General features: G+C 38.9%; 1 protein-coding gene across 3 annotated transcripts in view; it reads right to left on the bottom strand.

Annotated features, from left to right (window-relative positions):
• Positions 1-18,377, bottom strand: part of ascc3 (activating signal cointegrator 1 complex subunit 3) — a 148,443-nt gene that overhangs the window by 44,749 nt on the left and 85,317 nt on the right. For all 3 annotated transcript variants that reach the window (XM_018665694.2, XM_018665695.2, XM_051075770.1), the window contains exons 12-18: positions 17,837-18,013; positions 15,573-15,644; positions 11,977-12,111; positions 3,634-3,825; positions 1,960-2,184; positions 996-1,115; positions 703-867 (exon numbers count right to left, since the gene is read on the bottom strand). In XM_018665694.2, the coding sequence (XP_018521210.1) occupies positions 703-867; positions 996-1,115; positions 1,960-2,184; positions 3,634-3,825; positions 11,977-12,111; positions 15,573-15,644; positions 17,837-18,013 (1,086 nt within the window). The remainder of the gene's footprint in view (positions 1-702; positions 868-995; positions 1,116-1,959; positions 2,185-3,633; positions 3,826-11,976; positions 12,112-15,572; positions 15,645-17,836; positions 18,014-18,377) is intronic.

An 18,377-nucleotide genomic window follows, 5' to 3' on the forward strand; every position in this document is an offset into this window, starting at 1 on the left:
ACTAGTCCCACTATCTCCCAGACAAAACTACAGTACATAGAGCTTATTTAGTCATTTAAGTGGTTGTGCTTGGTAAATGAGATGCATGAGCCAGTATCAGTCCTTAGGTGAACCCACTGACACTCAAAAAAGAAACTCTTTACTTGTTTTTTGTTGGATTAAACTCGGTGAGACTGCTCTGTAATACTTCTGATGTAATATTTCCTCTCTTACCTTTACACTGTGTGACATGTTTGTGTGTTGTCACAGCAACCTATGCCTCATTGCTCTATTGTTTCTGCAGTCTTGCTTTTATTTGCATCTAATCATGACGTTCTTATGTTCTTGAAAAGTCAGAGTAAACTTTAGTGGTTTGATGCTCTTTGTGACTGATGTACTGGGCAGAGCATTTTGGAACAGCACATTACACGTACAGTATGTTTGCATACAGACATGGAATAAACTCAACACTAAATCAAATGTCCTGTGCTTTATCTACTGACAAACACACTCAGTTGTCATCTATCTATCCATACACAAGTCACTTCACATTTTAATGCTTCTTTTGTTTGGTGTGGTGCTGATAATCTGTAAAAATTAAATATTTACTTAAAAATGTTTACTAGTCTCACACTATCATCATGTGGTGAAACCTCGCATGGCTCAGCTGCATTTTTCACAGTCTACCCTATGGTGTTGAATCTGATGTAGAAATGAGTCTACCTCTATAGTATTGTATCTGATGTAGAAGTGGCTGGCGGTCCTGCCTAGATCAGTGGAGGCAAAGTAGCCAGTACGCTCCTCAAAGCGGATCATCCTGGCCTTATCCAGCTTCCTACCAGACTCCACCACCAGCTCCCTCCTGTACAGCTCCAAGGCGGGATCCATCTGAAACATTTTCAGTGTTTCATTTTCAAAAATCACATGCTTTCATTGAGGCTTAGTATTATAGTTTTGACATTTCTGCTTCTTTTTTTATGTGTGTGTTTTGAAGCAACTGGAGACATTTCACCTACCTGATACGCCTTGTGGTTGATGCCATACACCAGTGGGTTGGCCCTCATGCGAACATAGAAGTAAGTATAACTAAGCCACTTCACTGCCTCCTCCACATTGGTGACTGTCCCCAAAGCAATCTGAAGCAGGACAAAGAAGAGGAAACTCCTCACAGTCATGAATGTCACTGGTCTCTGCCACCATCTAGTGGACACATGTGGAAACTGCAGTCTCAACACAAACAGTCCCGTCTTGTTTCCGTCTGCTGTTTCTAACAACGCTGTCAGACTTCTTGACAGCACACTTTGGATCACAATGCAAAGTGACATAACAGATGTAACTGTGAACTCATTAGACACAGACAGAAGTTATGTGACAAGATTTGGTTGAGATCAATGAGTTCTTCTTCCCAACCCAGCCTGTGAGGTAGATGAAGTACATCAACACTGAACTGACAAATCTGCTGATGTGCGTCATCACGAAGCCTCCACCAAAGTTTATATGACATACCTAATATTTTTTCTATTTTTTTCTCACTTATTTATTTTTATACTTTTTAACTTTCATTACTTTATTTCATGTTATTCATTATTTGTTTAATTCTTAATATTGACTTTCTAGATGTTTTCTGCAGTACATGGGTAATTGCTTTTCTCCCAAATGTTGAGTTGCATTATGTGTTCTTTATAAAGACAATTTGTTGATGCCTATAAGATTTCAGTAGATTACGACTGAATGAAACCACTAAAATGATCATGAGATGAGGTGATCCTGCTTTTTATATTGCCATTGCATAATGAGGTTTTGAAAACAATAGAAAAACTGAGGTGTTGAAAACATATGTCTAACACACACACAGGAGTATGGGACAAATGCACAGATAACCCAAAAACATGCCTCTGGCTATGGTTGTTGCCACTAGGGCTTAAAAATAAAGAAAACATTAATATTAGTGTTGTCCAAACAGGGTGTAGAGAGACTGACCTCAGCGTTAAGGTTGTCTGCCAGGCTGTCCAAGAACTGACTCTCAATGGGGTTCTGCTGGGTAAGCAGGGTCAGGTAATGACTCAGCTTATCATGAGTGGTAATGATGGTGCCCTCACCATACTTGTCAAACTGTGGACGACCTGCACGCCCGAAAATCTGCATAACATCCAGAATGCCCAGATCCACGAGGGCACCGCGCTTCGCATCGTAGATTTGAGTACCCTGTTATAGACAAAAGAGATAAAATGGATTCAGAGGACTGGAAACTTACGCCTGAAATTTTGTTTCCGTGAGTATCTCACCACGTATGACTAAAAAGTAACTCATTTACAGCGTGCTCAGAATAACCAAATAACTTGTTACAAATGGTATTTCCTCAGAGTGCAACAACAACAAGAGGAGAGCTAAATATTTAATATTATAAATAATTTAAAGACTAACTGAGTGTAATGAAATCTAATCAAATTTTCATGTGTGATTAGATGTCTTAATGTTTTGATTTCTGTGCATTGACACTACAAATAGCATTTTAAATGTACTGTGTTTTGTAAAGCTATGATAGCTGTGCAGCATGAAAGCTAAAGCGTACTCTACTGTCTATGAAGCACTTGTCCTTCTTTGGTTATTGCCCTTTGTTTTAGGTCTCTATGCAGCATTGGGCCATGTTTCTCCACAGATCACACACAGGTCCCTTACTGTTTATTTCTAGCAGAGCTGATAGTATCCACTTGCCCAATCCCCACTTGGAGTTACCATAGCAACCAAGGTCGAGCACAGATCTTCAGAGATAGGACCAGGCAGAGCCTCCAGTGAGTCACCATAACACCTCTCAGGGCCATTATTTACACACATCCTCTCCAAGAAAGTGTTTCAGAGTTACACACAACATAGGTAAACATGATTCTTTGTGTAGAATTAAGTACCCAATAGTCTTCATACATGTATGGATGTGATGTGATTCCATGAAGAATAATCTTATTTGCTTAACTGAATATGTAATAAGTATGATGAGAAGAACTGGGTGGCATTATATTTAACTTGTACTGCTCATCTGTTTTCTCCTTGATCAATCAAGCTTTAATAAATGCTGCTGCCTAAATCCTCTGGGTCTCCTTCTGAACCTTCTTCTATCAGCTCACAAGATTTCCATCACACTGTCATAGATAGATTGTGCATTTAAAGTTATGGTTGGTTAACATATCATTTCTTCTACGGGCTTGATTTGATGCCAACCAAATTTAAACAGATGCAGCTTTTCATTTCAATTCCATTTCTGATTTTGCATTTTAATGCTGACATATTACCATGAACATACACACTGATATTTACTTTGACTCAACTACAATGACCATCTGAGCCTTTTTAAAAATGAAACTGCATTTATGATCTGTTTTTAAGATTTACAACCTCAGTAGGAACCAAATTAAGGAGCCACTTAAAGGCCAATTAAATTACTATTTTGCTCCAGTGGTTTGTATTACCAGACACATGCAAATGATGAAATTACCACAGAGTAATTGAAACCTTTGGGATCCCTGAAGGTCTGAGATTCTGGGGTGGTTGCTTACTTTGTCTGTGTGGTAGTCTGGTTTTGCTTACAGAATATACAAGCAAGAAAGAAAGAAACCAAGAGACAAACCAAAACAACAAAGAAAAACAAATAGTGAGAACCTTGATGATAACTGCATGGGCCGGCAGGTTCACTCCCCAGGCCAGGGTGGCAGTACAGACCAGCACCTTCAGGTGGCCTTTGGAGAACATGCTCTCCATGAGGCTGCGGTCAGACCGCAGCATGCCAGCATGGTGAATTCCAAAACCTTCTGGGAACATCTCCCTCATCTGCTTGTTTCTGGAGCGCTGAATCTGGAAGAGGTGGTAAGAGAGGTTAGTTTGAAAAATGGAAAGAGTCCTAGAGGGAATAAAAGGGAGGAATGGGTATAAACAGAGGAAATGGATGTTGTTGGATTGCAGAGAAAAGTAAGGACTCTTATTTTTAAAATCGACCTTTTAAAAATAAAAGCAACCTTGAATAACACATACAAAATTTGATCAGATTTACAAAAGGTATTACCAGCCTATTAAGATGGATTCTAGTAAGCTGCACAGGTGTGTTCTTGCTGTAGATTCAAACAGTATCTGCAGCTTAGAGAACACACACACAGTCAGCCAGATTGAGATGTGTGCTGGTGACTGACAGCAGGGCTGTGACCTGGCCAGGCTAGAGGGGAGTCCTCATCACAGGACTTTATCTCTCTCTCTGGGCATCTAAATGGAGGTCAGTATCCAGCAGGCCTCTCTATCGCAAAGAGAAAGCACATTACTGGCAGCAGCTGTCTGCTTCACACACACTGACTGAACGTTTGGGTGGCACTGAATGTCTGGATTTGTATGCAAACCTTGTGGATAAAGGTGAAGGACTGAGACCTTGAGTGCCCAAGTGTGCAGCAGGTCTACCGCTGTCTGACTGAAAACTATATGAAATGTCACATAATTGCAATGCTCATTGCTAAAAAGGCTTTTTCTCCAAAAGGTAAAAAAACACTAAATTGGTTTATTTAATGTGAACAAAACATCCCATTTAGTATTTAACCTTTTAAACTAATTATTTCTACTGGACAAGTTGCTGTTGTTATTTCAGCGTCAGATCATTTTAGCCACAATTCTTACTTTATAATGGAGACCAAGCAGAAAAATACTGTGCAGTTGTCAGTATCTATTGCAATTACTAATAGCTAAATAGCCACTTTTATATGTATAACACAGTTCTAAAATGTCACTGTATTTCACAGATCATTCTAATCTTCATATCTGGATGTTTAGAAACAATTAGGATAAACATTTCCAAGCTTGTCAATTGTCAATTCATCAAGTTGTCTAAACTGAACAAAATGTGGCTTTAGAATCACACTCTCAGACACTCACTCAGCTGCCAGACAAAGGCACACAAAGATTCTTAGGCACCGTCTGTACAGACCTAGTACAATAGCTCTTCACTTAACAAATGATTTGGAGGTGTATTTGTTATGCTGTTAACCTTCCACTTCCAGTTCCATACTTTGAATGGTGATTTATTCAGAAGACAAACCCACAAAAATGACGCAACAGAACAAAAAGCAATGCTGCTACGCTGTCTAAAGCTATATATGTTTGAAAATCAGGGCCTGGTGAGAGTCCTCGGGGCCAGGTTGTGCACTGTGTTGTTGAGATCCATGTGAGCAGGGAATGGTAGGTAATTGAAATGCTACAGCTGAGGCTTTGCTTTGAGGTGTCAAAGTGTGTTACAGCCTTGCTTCCAGCCTCTAATCTAAGGTGAGTTAGTGCTGATGTCTGCTGCACCATGGCTGTATCTGAGATGGCAGTGACCTAAGCTCCTGATCAGGTCCCATTAGGCCCTGCCACTCGCTGCTGCTCCTGCTGCAGAGCTCACTCTGTCTACAGACAGCCAGCTGCCAGCTGCACTTATTGTTTATCATGGTTGTTACTACAGAAAGGACATCAGCTAACACCAGAGCTGTGATATACTATTCAGGATGGTATCAAACCCTCTTTAAGGAGCACTAAATACAGCTAGGTGTAACTAACTGATTTTATATTGTTGATTATTTAATTCATAGCATTTATATGATCCTCTGTGAAACCGATATACATGAGTGAAGCAAATGTATTTGTAGAAATGTGGAAGCATCAGTGTAAAATCACACCAGAAATGCAGCAAATGATACCATGGCTCAGTTGAGGCAGGTAAATGGTCTGTGTCTACAACCAACACTGACTCTTGTGAGCACCAAAACTCTTCATCTACTTTGTTAAATTCAGCCACGGTGGCTAATTGTTGTTCATTTAGTGGCCCTTGATAGTCATCATGTTTGGTGCTCAAAGAGGCTGGCTGTTAATGCTAGATGGGCAGGAGAGAGTGGGAGGATGAGTTTCCACTCACAACCACTCTACTCCACTTTTCTATCACAATCTGCCTCTTTCTCTTAATATCCCATTCCATTTTAGCTCCATCTAAGTGGGATATTTACTAAACCTACTGTTTTACCAATTAAACTGTCCCCAGTTCTTATGACAAATAAGTGTGGGTGATTTTTGTTGGTCTTTAAATCTTTTGAACTTCTTTGACAACAGTATTGTTGTAAATAAATAAAAATATAACAGCTACTAAATAGGTATTTAATTGGCTGCTTCAATCACATCCTTTTTACCCATATAAAAGACTGGATACAAGCTTTATGCAGCCTTTAGGCACTAACCATTTGAATGCTTAGCGTCTTTTTTAGGTCCATCGCAGCTCCCAGAGATGATCTGTTAACACTGAGGTAGGTATTCACAAGAAATGTAAGCATATTGTGTCACAAGTGACTTTTCTATCCACTTTTCATGTTGCAGGTCTATTTTGTCTCTTAAGCATGAAATTCACTTTTCTCTCATCAACTTGATTTTTATTTGATTTTATTTTTTTAACAAGACATCTCTGAACAATGTCGAAAAGTGTGTCTGCTGATCACCAAACTGCTTTTAAGATGTTCTTCTTTTGGAATGCAAAGAAGACATTTAACTGTCACAGAGGCATGAAGGAACCATCGCAAGAACAGAAAAAATCTGCAACAAATCTGCATCCAGTCAAGGTCTGAAGTGACAGACTAAATATTTTTGGAAGCTAATTTAAGTTTTAGCAAAGGAAATTATGAAGCAGCATTGGAGATCTTTTTTTTTTTTTAAATGAATGTGTTTATTGATATCTTGGTTTTCTTTTTGTGTACACAAAAAAAGCAAGTATATGATACCAGTCGTCTGATCTTGAACATGGTGGGTGGCACAGAGGAACAGTTCTCCTTCCAGTCAGCTGTTTTAATGCTGATGAAGAAGCAATTAAAGAGGAAAATGAACTTGCTACACATTACCATGATAGCATGCAAGGCCGCTCCCTGAGGCTATGACACTGCAGATGAGCTGTTATACCAGAATAGTCAGGATGGATAGAAAAATGCTCTCTTTTCTTCACACTGTCCCACTATTTTACAAAGCTCTGTTTCTATTTAGGGCAACCATTTTCTTGTGATACGTCTGTTTGTCACTCCACTGTGTCATTTCAATTTCCACCAGCCTTTGAGTTGCGGCTCACTGTAGTTGATCAGTGCACTGGGAAGATAATTTGGCACGTTGACATGTTGTCAAAGATCTGACACAATGAAAGGACTGGCAGTGGACAAGAATTGTAAAAATAGCAGCAAATAAGAGCAAACAGACATTAATGAGCCCACTCTGGTGTTGTTGTGGAGTCCCTGGAGGCTTCACGCTCACAGGCATCAGTGTGTCTGCACCAGTGTATCTTGTCAAACAAAATGAGATGAAAGCTGCACATCTGAAGAGAAAGATGTCCTCACAAGCAAAATAAAGGTATATCAAAATATCTGTACTCTTTTTCTAAATTAACATAATCACTAATTTATCTTTCTTTAAAAATATACATCCCTACTTTCACAGACAAATATATACTAAGCACGCCACGTACTGTATGCCCACCACTGAAATCGGAAGTTAGTGCTAAAGCTGTTACTTTTAAGCCCTCAATCACACATGATAAGCCTGGCATATCATCTGTGTAATGGACCCATGGGACCACAAGGTGTCTCTTATCCTCCACAGCAAAGCTTTCCTTGCCTCTGGTACATGGTCTCATCTTTGAGAACTGGATATTACAAAATATGGGAGATGGGGGTGGAGAGGAACAGAGGTGAAGAGAAGAGAAGGGAGAGGAAGGTAGAGACTGGATTGTAAGAGATGAAGCGAATGAAAGTCAAATGGGCTTTTGAATACAATCCTCCCAAAGAACAGCTTTAGGCAGAGGTTTCCTACATGCAGGTCCAGGCATGACAGCAGTATGATTGACATACTCAGTTATTTTGCTACTTTTTTACATTAAAAAAGAGATTATTTAACATTTGTAGCCTCAGATCCATTCATATCTAGAGCTATAGCTGTTTCAATAACAAGAGCTGAATTTCTGAACCGCTTGATGACCAGGACTAGAGTCAAAACTCTGTACGCACAGTGCGCGATTGTGCAGGCACGCAGCTTAGAGGGAACATTGCTGTCAATATTCTATATTTTCTCATTATCAACAAAGACCGTGTGCAGACTCAAACCAACAATGAATGTATCCTATTGCCCCTCTGTGCCATGTTGTCTAAAAACTTACACTAACACTTCAGTGAGCCACACTTTTGAACAGAGAGTCACAGTCCTTCATTTCCATGAACACACTGTAGTGGATTTGGACTTGATGCGACACACACCCTGCTGCCACAAATACTCAATTTAAAAATGTATTTTATGTATTTGTATTAAATTTATGTATTTTGTATTAAATATTGAGAGATAGACTAACATGATGTTTGTTTGGGATTTTTTTCCACAATAACAAAAATATAGAATAATGTCAGCTTTATTATTTAAGCTGGCAGTTTTTCGGACCACACTCAACACAAGCCTGGGTACTGAGTACTTGGCAAATGATTCAGTAATGGAAATAAAAAAGTTAGCTGCCTTCTTTTAGGATTTTTGTTTTTGATGATTTCTGTTTTTCCCTCCTCAAGCATCAAGTTTTCAAGCATGAGGGAAACCATTAAGATTTACATCAGTCATTAAACCCTGTCACCACTTTTATTACATATGTTTAATATTGTAGCTGATCTGTGTAAATGTTCAATTCAAATTGCACCAGAAACAATATTGGCTCCTAATAAGAAAGCAGTATTGTGCACATGTTCAGTAATCACAATACAATTACTGTAAATGTTGTCCTATGTTCATTACATTGGAATTAGAACTGAATTTTCCCATTTTGTCCATAAAACATAATCTGGGAAGCATTATGTTTGTTGTTTCAAAACTATCTAATGCTAATCAGTTAGAATATTATGAAGCCTTTTAATGAGCGGGTGCTCTTGTTATAATTAAAAAATAAACAAACAAACAACAACAACAACAAAAACCAAAAACAAGTAATTGTCTATGATAAGAAATCCTCTGGCACAGTACTACTCACTAGGTTGCTCAGACACAACCTCTTTATATTGTTCTATTGTCTCAACTGCATCAGTTGAAGGATCATTCTAAAATTCTTTATCAAATCAAAGCTGAGAAACAGACTGTCTAGAAACAGATGTGGAGAAGGAAGGCTCTCAGATGTCCTGCTGTTGTCCATTAAGAGGGACATCTGAATTGGCCAAAAAAAGGATTCTCCTTTGATTTTATCAGTCTTGCTTCTCCCTTCCCCAGTACTTCTTGGTTTTCTGACAAACATGCTCAAAACAACTCATTCTCAAAATGTTGACAGTTCAATGTTGTTACTACTGAGATGTTTGTAAAATGCATATTTAAAAGTACATCCATTTTATGAAATGTTTACCCAACATGCACTGTCGTTCTCTGCCGATGGGAGGCCTATTAAATGTATCAGGAGCCCCTTATATTTTTTTGCCCTAAGTCCACCACTGGTTCTGTGTTTGACTCTCTTCCACAGAACAATGAAGCTTAAACAGGGTTAACACCCTGGGCCTGGCTCTGCGTTTGTGTTGACAAGTAAACTTTGCTGACCTTAAGCACATTTACAACCAACACTCTGATTCTGATGTTAATTGTATATGACAGAGGTATTCAACCCAAGACTTGCCAAAACATCATTTTCACCTGTTCTCCTCCCACACCTACCTGTTGTCTTTATTATATGTCATTTAAATACTAAGTGTATACATATGATCAAAGCACAGGACTGTAGGACTGTTGTGTAAAATGCCCTTTGGATAGTGTTTGAATGTTTATTTACTCAACAGCACTTTATAATCATTGGCTCACCAAAAACAGTATTTAACAAGAATTGATTTGAGTGGGTGCATTAACATTTCTAAGCTTGATTGGCAGCATCTCTAACCCCTGAGATAAAGCCAATTAAATAACATTAGGAGAGACTAAATATAGTGGAATCACTTCTGACTTTTAAAGCTGGATAAATAAATGCTAAATTATATGACTGACCTTAGAGGTGATTTATTTTACTGCATATGCATATTGGAGATTAAAAAACACCTATAAATATTAATGTGGGGGCAATTTCCAGAGAGCAAATAAGCTGTGCATTATCTCTATGTGGGCTTAGAGTGGAATCAACCTGATGCCCCTTCCTTCTCCAGAGCAGGCCAGACCGACAAACACTCAAAGATGGACTAATGGAGCGGATAATACTTATTATGTTGGGACACAAGCAGAAGAGCTAGGAGAGAATTAATGTAGTGTTAGTGCATACAAAACCAGATTAATTAATGTACATATACTTCAGGACCAGTTGTACAATTGCTTTTAAGGTACTGTTTCAAAGACTAACCAGGCCACAACGCACAGTTTTTTGTCCCACGACATAATCTCTTGTCTCTATTTCCAGTTTTAGAAAGCATGAAAAGTGATCTGATTTGTATACATATCCCATTTAAATAGAGGGAAGATTAGAGGCGCATCAATCTTGGCTCAGCCCCAGGGAACAAAGGAAAAGGTTACTAAATTTATCACTCTGCCTTCTGTTGCAGGAGATTCAAATACAGGAGTTGGAATCTGACTGACTGTCCTCTGGGGGAGAATATAGCTCCCTCTTTGTGTACTCGCACAACACAGAGACCATCAATTATGCACAAACACACACACTGATCTAAGTCACTTTTGGGGACATTACGTAGCCATATATTCATTTCTTGGAGACCTACCCCAGCTTTAACCATAACCACAACTTACTTAACCCTAACCCTTACACTAACCTTTACCACTGACCTAAAAACCAGCTTTGTCCAATTTGGAGACATGGCTTTTGTACCCAACTGGACAAGCTGTCCCCAATTAACTGGTCTTAGTCCCAGAAGCTCCATCTGTAAAAAATGTCCCAAAGAACAAGAATTTCCACTTGAAAATGATTTGAAGCTAAAAATGTGGCTTTGAGATTTATTTATTTTTTGGTTGAGAATCATTTGTTATATGTGTCTTGAAAGCTAAGTCTGTCAAACACACACACATTAACACTAGACAGCCACGATAGCTTTCCAACTGCTACAAGCAAGCTAGCTAGGTCTCTCATCAAGCAATAAGTTAAGGAGATCAAGTCAAGTCAAGTCAAATTTTATTTTGCGCCAATTCACAACAGAAGTTATCTCGAGGCACTAATCAGAGATGCGTCTCTCTGGCTACAAGTCATGCTTTTTGAGGAGCAGTTCATACAGAGGAAAGTTAGATGGTGGAACACAGCTAATAGGCTATGATAGACTGTTGAGAGCTTGCTTCTTTCTTGTTTCTGTGTTTTTTTTTTTTTTTTTGTTTTTGTTTTATTGCATATTTTTTAAAGAAAATAATCAGCAAAAAATGCTGTGAAAAGCTCAACCTCTTGTTTCTTCTCCAATCAGTTTGGAAACCAGCAGAACACACCATAACATCTGATAAGTATTGCCCCAGCACCTGAACGTTAAAGCTTGGAAAATGCTGAAATGACTATGTGGCTAACCAAAATACCTCATCAGATACCCTGACAATTACACCTGAACCATATGCAAAAATACGCAGTGCGATTATTTTGACAGACATTGCAGCTGCAATTAGTCACAATTTTCGTATCGGGAGAATATGAGTTGTAGGCCAGAGTAACACCACAATGCTTAATTTATCATCATATGTTGTGACACATTTTACTTTTATCAAAATTCTGCAGCCCCTGTAATTTGGATTCAGCACTTGGCCATATTGCAATTTTGATAATATTTCAATGAGCCCTACTGATACTGTTAACTGCATTGTTTTTAATCATACACATACGTTCCAGTGGCTTAAGACCAATATGAAGACTTTCTATGAAAATATCTATTTTCCTAAATGAGTATAGGAGAACAATCTTGTAAAACATTGTTAGGAAGTTGAAATAATATATTTATGATACTTAAAAATACGTTAAAGAGAGATTGTTGAAAGCTTGTCTACCTGTTTCTCACACTGGCCGTAGTCTGGACCCTGGTCTGGTTGAAAGAAGCATATGTCTCCAAGGTTCTTTGCCATCTCGATCAGTCCCATGGCCGTCCTCACTGTAGCATTACGAGCATGGACAAACACCATCACCTGACACACACAAAGATACAAGGTCAGGAGGGTCACAACATCAACACAACATATACTGTAATTCTGTAATAAAACCAAGCTGGTCAGCAGTCTACAGAATTTCACTTTGAAGTAAACTGGTTGAAAAGTTACTGCCTGAAATGTAAGATTGTTGCAGATTCTCCAAACCTTCTGTAAATGGGTCTAGCCTTCCTCCAGCTGTCCACAAGCATACACATGGATGACAAATTAAAAGTAAAAGACATAAAGTCTCTTGATAAGGTGTGGATCTACCTCAAACCTTCAGAACAGTGTCACTGCTTTTTGTCAAAGGTTCTCTGAGTGTGTTGAATTCTACTGAAGGGATGAACACAATTCTTTCAAAACATGTTCCCCCATCTAGTGTTTTGATGATGGTGATGGAGAACACTGTGTAAAACATCACTCCAAAATCTTCCATGTGTTCACTGGGATGGGAGCTGGTGACTGTGAAGGCCATAGCCATCATTTTCATACTCATCAAATCATTTGGTGACACTTAATGTCTTATATATGCATTCATTATATTTTGTCACTCATTTTTTTTTTTTTTCCTTTTGCGTTATGCCTGTATGTATGCACCCTTTTATGTTCACTACATTTCTATCTATCCCTAAGGAAGTGTTCGACTTAAAGGAAAGGTTCACAGCTTCTTAAATAAACAACAGCCAGGTGCTGAAATTAACACTGAAACATGTTTTGCTTGCTAGAATCATTCCTCCTGTTCATACTGGCCATTAAAACATGTCTTACTAACATGCTACCAATGGAAGTGAGGCAAAATCCAGAGTCCATGTTCTGCACAAAAAAGAAGTTCAAAGGTTTTTCAGTCTGTGTTAGACAAATCAAGTGAACCTACTGTACTTACTGTGAGCTTTTAGATGTTTTTTTTCATCTTTAGGGATACTAGAAAATACTGAAAATACATACTGTTAAAGGCTGAGACAACAGTCCACATTGCTTGTATGAACCCACAGTGTACACTGGCAAAATGGTTAATAATATAATATATAGACCAAACAGTTTTGCATGACTGCACACACATGCAGCAGCCAGTTGTGTGTATGCTCCAAACACAGTGGGTCCGAAGAGACCACTGCAGCAAATGTTATTTATTGAAGGTGTTTTATCAGCACTACTGAGCTGTGTGGAATCATTGTTGGCAGTAACCGCTGGCTTCTCAGCTTATTAAACTTCTTTGTGGCAGCATGCTTCCCACCAGGAGGGTGGTGGGAAAGGAAATTTCATCCATCAGATCCTCCCAGATGAAATTAATATATGTCACAGCCACTTCTTGACAATTTAATATTGAGCGAAGAAGAGGCCTTCCCAGCTGAACTGTGGCCTCAGCAGCCTCAACCTACAAGCTGGACTGGACCATTGTATCGTTTCAACCACAGAGATAAAAAGTTGTCAGTGGTGCAGTTGAATCAAGTTGACTTACAAGTTCTCAAGGGCTACAGAAAGACTCATATTAAGTGTGTCTCTGAGGGAGAGAATGGGCAGGAGAGAAGGGGGGAAAGGAGAGAAAAGGGTGTGTGTATAGGTGTGTGTGCGTGTGTGTGTACTTGCAATAAAATGATGCAGACAGGATAACAATCGTGATCAATAGGGAGTTCAACCCCTGTAGCAGATGGGAGTTAAATGGTAAAGTCTGAATTCACTACTCTCGTGTTCCCAATAGGCCTTCTCCGGCTGTAGAGTGAAAGCAGAATGAGTGGAGGGTGGGTGGATGGGGTAAGGATGTGGAAGGTAACACTGAGGGAGATATGGACTTCAGAGACTTAAGATAGCAGGTGTTCATTCCAAAAAGTTCACAAAAATGTTTACTGCAGAAATTTCTATTCATGAAAAAGTTCAGAGAAATATTTTCAAGGGAAAGAAGAGTTGTATTAAAGATGTACTGTATTTTTATGCTACACCAACATCACCCTGTGCCTCTTCAAGTTGTTCTTGTCCAAACATTTAATTGTGATAGTTTTAGTAAAACTATAATCACACAACATCTTGTAAAATGAGGATTATTTGTAGTTATGCCCAGTAAGGGCGAATGACAGAAATTCAAACTATCTTAATAAGGTAACAACAGCACCTAGAATACCTGGGAAATGCAGGTTTCAGAGAACTGAATATGTTAGATAAACTCATTTTGAGGTAAGGGGAAATTGTTCAGTGGATATATTTGTAGTTGGGATAATCTGCATAGCTCTCATTTATAGGATTAATTGATTAAGTTTGTATGCCACAGGTTCAAATTAACACCAATATCAGGGAAAACAGAGGGAATACAAGTCTCCAGGAAAATAGAGCATAGTGTCCCAAATTTAAGGAAATTAATTTCCATTCATGTTCACATCTTTATTCAGTCTGACACTGTGTTCTTTTAACTGTGCTCTAATAACAACAATAGTCAGACACCTTTCCAAAACCAAAAACATGATAGAAAAAATGTGAGGACTGATTACTCTGAAAATTTTTTTCTCACTAGCTCATTACCCACAGTGTTAACTTAGCAAAGGCAAAAGACATTAGCTAACTACATAATTTTGTGGGCCACGTCGACAACAAATCAAACTTGATACTTTCATAATTTCTTTTTTAACATTACCATGTTTTCACCTTGATGATTTTTGTGTTGTTTGGCCAATGCCAATTTATCCAGCTAAAGTAATAAAGTATAGTGTGTAGTATAAAGTAATTATTAATTAGTAGTTATTGGGCTTATTATGTAATCAACCCACATGAAAGTGACTCAGGCTGCACATCTACCATAGAACAACCAAGAGCTCTATGGAATGCCAAAAGGATAGTTTCTGATTTCTAAAAGCTGAACAGTTGAGACATTCTGGTAGAACTGTTGCCTGGCAACCACAAGATGCCCCAGGGAGCATCCACCCAAACTCTGCCATGAGGAGGCTGCCAACTTCAGACGTCACTGCTCCGGGTTCTGACCAAGGAAGTCTCCAGCAAAGACAACACAACTCAAGTAGGCTAAAAACACTTTTTTACCTGCTCATGACTGCTCTGTTGTCACAATAATTTTTTAAATTTAAATCTTACTCATAGAGGATTCGGAAGCACATAGATCTATTCACTTCCATTATGTCATGTTCACTTTCATCAGCTGTTAGTTAACCTTGTTAGTTTAATCATCTTTATTTTATCATCAATAATTGCATTTATTTTATGTAGTATAAGGTAGCTAACAAAATGATCTGTATTTGAACCCAGTCATTGCTTGTGTTTCTTTGAGTAGAGGACAAGGATCCCCTGAATCCAAAGTTACTGATTTAGGTTCTATGAATATCAATATCAGTATTAATATAATTCTTTCTGAAAATTGGAAAGTGGTGTCCCCTTAAAAGAGTTCTATTTTGAATAAATCCTGCCATAATGCTACAGGTATATTTCTGTAGTGTTCAAACATGCAGAAGAGCACCTACCTGATGACCAGCTTTAACCTGCTCCAGAACTTTGTTGTAACAAACCTCCTCCATGTCATGAAGCTGCTGGATCTGAACAGGATACAAAAATCAATTAGCAATTTAACTTTGCTGATTACTAATGAATCAAGGTACATACTGTATAGTTGTAACTTACAGTGGGGGAAATAATAATTTGATCCCCTGCTGAATTTGTAAGTTTGCCCTCTTACAAATAAATTAATGGACTCTAATTTTTATGGTTGTTTACTGATTATGGCAATAGACAGAATATCAGTCGAAAACGCATAAAAAACACAATATAAAGGTTATTAAATGTTGTGCATTTTATTGAGTGAAATAAGTATTCGATCTCCAAGCAAAACATAAGTTAGTACTTGGTAGAGAAACCCTTGCTGGCAAGCACAGCAATGAGACGTTTCTTATAGTTGGTTACCAGGTTTGCACACAGCTCAGGAGGGATTCTGGCCCATTCCTCTTTACAGAAAGTCTCCAAATCCTTTGTTTCTTGGCTGATGCTTGGAAACTCAAAGCTTCAGCTCCCTCCACAGGTTTTCTACTGGGTTGAGGTCTGGAGACTGACTAGGCCACTCCATGACCTTAATGTGCTTCTTGTTGAGCCACTTCTTTGTTACCCTGGCAGTATGTCTTGGGTCATTGTCATGCTGGAAGACCCACCCACAACCCATCTTCAGTGTTCTTGCTGAGGAAAGGAGGATTTCATCCAAGATTTGACTGTGGGGATGGTGTCATACTCACACTTTTTCATCCTCCAAACACGGCGGGTCCAGTTGATGCCAAAGAGCTCAACTTTGGTTTCATCTGACCACAGCACTATCTCCCAAGCCTTCTCTGAGTCATTTAGATGTTCACTGGCAAACTTAAGGCGGGCCTGTACATGTGCCTTCTTGAGCAGGGGGACCTTGCAGGCACTGCAAGATTTCAATCCATTTTGGTGCAGTGTGTTACCAACTGCTTTCTTGGTGACTAAGGTCCCACTTGCCTTCAGATCATTAACAAGCTCCTGCCGTGTAGTTTTAGGCTGCTCCCTCAACTTTCTCATCATCATCCTCACTCTCAATCCCCACTTTCAAATAATGGCGCCAATAGTTGTCACCTTCTCACCAAGCCTTTTGCTGATTGTTTTGTAACCCATTCCAGCCTTGTGCAGGTCTACATGGTCTACATCTTGTTCCTGACATCTTTTGACAGCTCTTTGGTCTTGCCCATGTTGCTATAGAGATTGTAATGTAAGAAACTGATTACTAGAGGAGGTGTGCTTTATGCACATAACGAGTTAATATCAGGAGTATTGGTAATTGGTTGATTGTGCACAGCTGTGTGCCACATGGGCATCAGCCAATCTGTGGGAGCCAGAATTCTGGGTGAGTTGTTGGGGATCAAATACTTATTTCACTCAATAAAATGCACAACATTTCATAACTTTTATATTGTGTGTTTTTTATGCATTTTCAAGTGATATTCTGTCTATTGCCACAATCAGTAAACAACAGATCGAATGCCTTTAACTTAAAAGCTGCATCATATGCATTTCTTCGTGTGTTTTCCATGATGAGGGTGTGTGCATTAAGCGCAAAATGACTGACCTGAAGAATTTAGTGTGAGTGCGTTTGATCTAATTCAAACAGTTTCATTGGTCCACTGTGACCTGTTCGGTAATTTCATTGGTCTGATGTGACGAGGCTAAATGTTTTGGCAGCATGAATTAGCCGCATCATTGTTTAAGCGTTCAAAGCATGTGAAAAAAGTAGCAGCTTATAATCTGGAAATTACGGTATGTTCATAGTTGTCTATAGCTGCTCAAGAATATATTTCTTTTATCAGTTCAATACAGGTTCCAAACAGGATTGTAAAGTGGCATTTCTACCATGTTCATCATATCAAGCATGTTACACACTTGCTCCATAATTATTTGGTTATTTGGTTATTTTACAGCTGAAAAAAGACAGAGACAGAGCTTTCTTTTAGTCTAATGGTGATACTGTTGTTAAATAACTTCAAACATCTTTATCATACTGTAATTTATTATCACTTATTCCGCCAATGTAGCAGTTAAAACCAGTCTGTGATGAAGGTAAGTCTTATGTAATGCAGTTGCCAAGTATAAATGCCCTTTTTATCGGAGTCCCTGCTCATATATTGTATGCATGTATCACCTTAAAGAATAAAACTACCTGTGTGTATAAAAGTTACTAAGGTCCTATGAGTTAGTAATCACACTGACATCATCATTGTTCCTTTACCTTGTTGGTGGTTTTGATGCCAACAAAGGTCTGGCCAAGGGGTACCGGTCTGAAGCGACTGTCAAAGAAGAAAAGGCCAATATAGGGATTGACATGTAGGAAAGCGGCCACATCCAGGTAGTTGGGCAGGGTGGCTGATAGTCCCAGGATCCTGATCATACTCTGGGTGGACTCCACCTAACCAACAGACAACAACAGTGTTACAATTACACCAAACTCTATCCTGTGCATTCATTCGGATGGAAGGGAAAACTGCAATATCAGGGCATCAGTACTATGGTGAGGTGACCTTAGTTCCCTTTACACAGCCTGTTCAAGGTGGAATATTGCACCATTATTCTGCCTCATCATAATGTATAAAAGTTACAATGGCAGAATAAGGGGACATTGTTGTTCCACCTTTATGCCAGCAGTGGAGGCAGTCACAGAGCTGAATCCACATCTCTGTGAAAGAGAGAGCCATCACGGTTTAACAGACATCGACAGACACAGAGGCTGCTGTGTTACATGATTCTGTGATACCAACATGCTATATAAAATT

The sequence above is a fragment of the Lates calcarifer genome, linkage group LG15 (genome assembly GCF_001640805.2).
Source record: "Lates calcarifer isolate ASB-BC8 linkage group LG15, TLL_Latcal_v3, whole genome shotgun sequence".
In the NCBI taxonomy this organism is placed as follows: domain Eukaryota; kingdom Metazoa; phylum Chordata; class Actinopteri; family Centropomidae; genus Lates; species Lates calcarifer.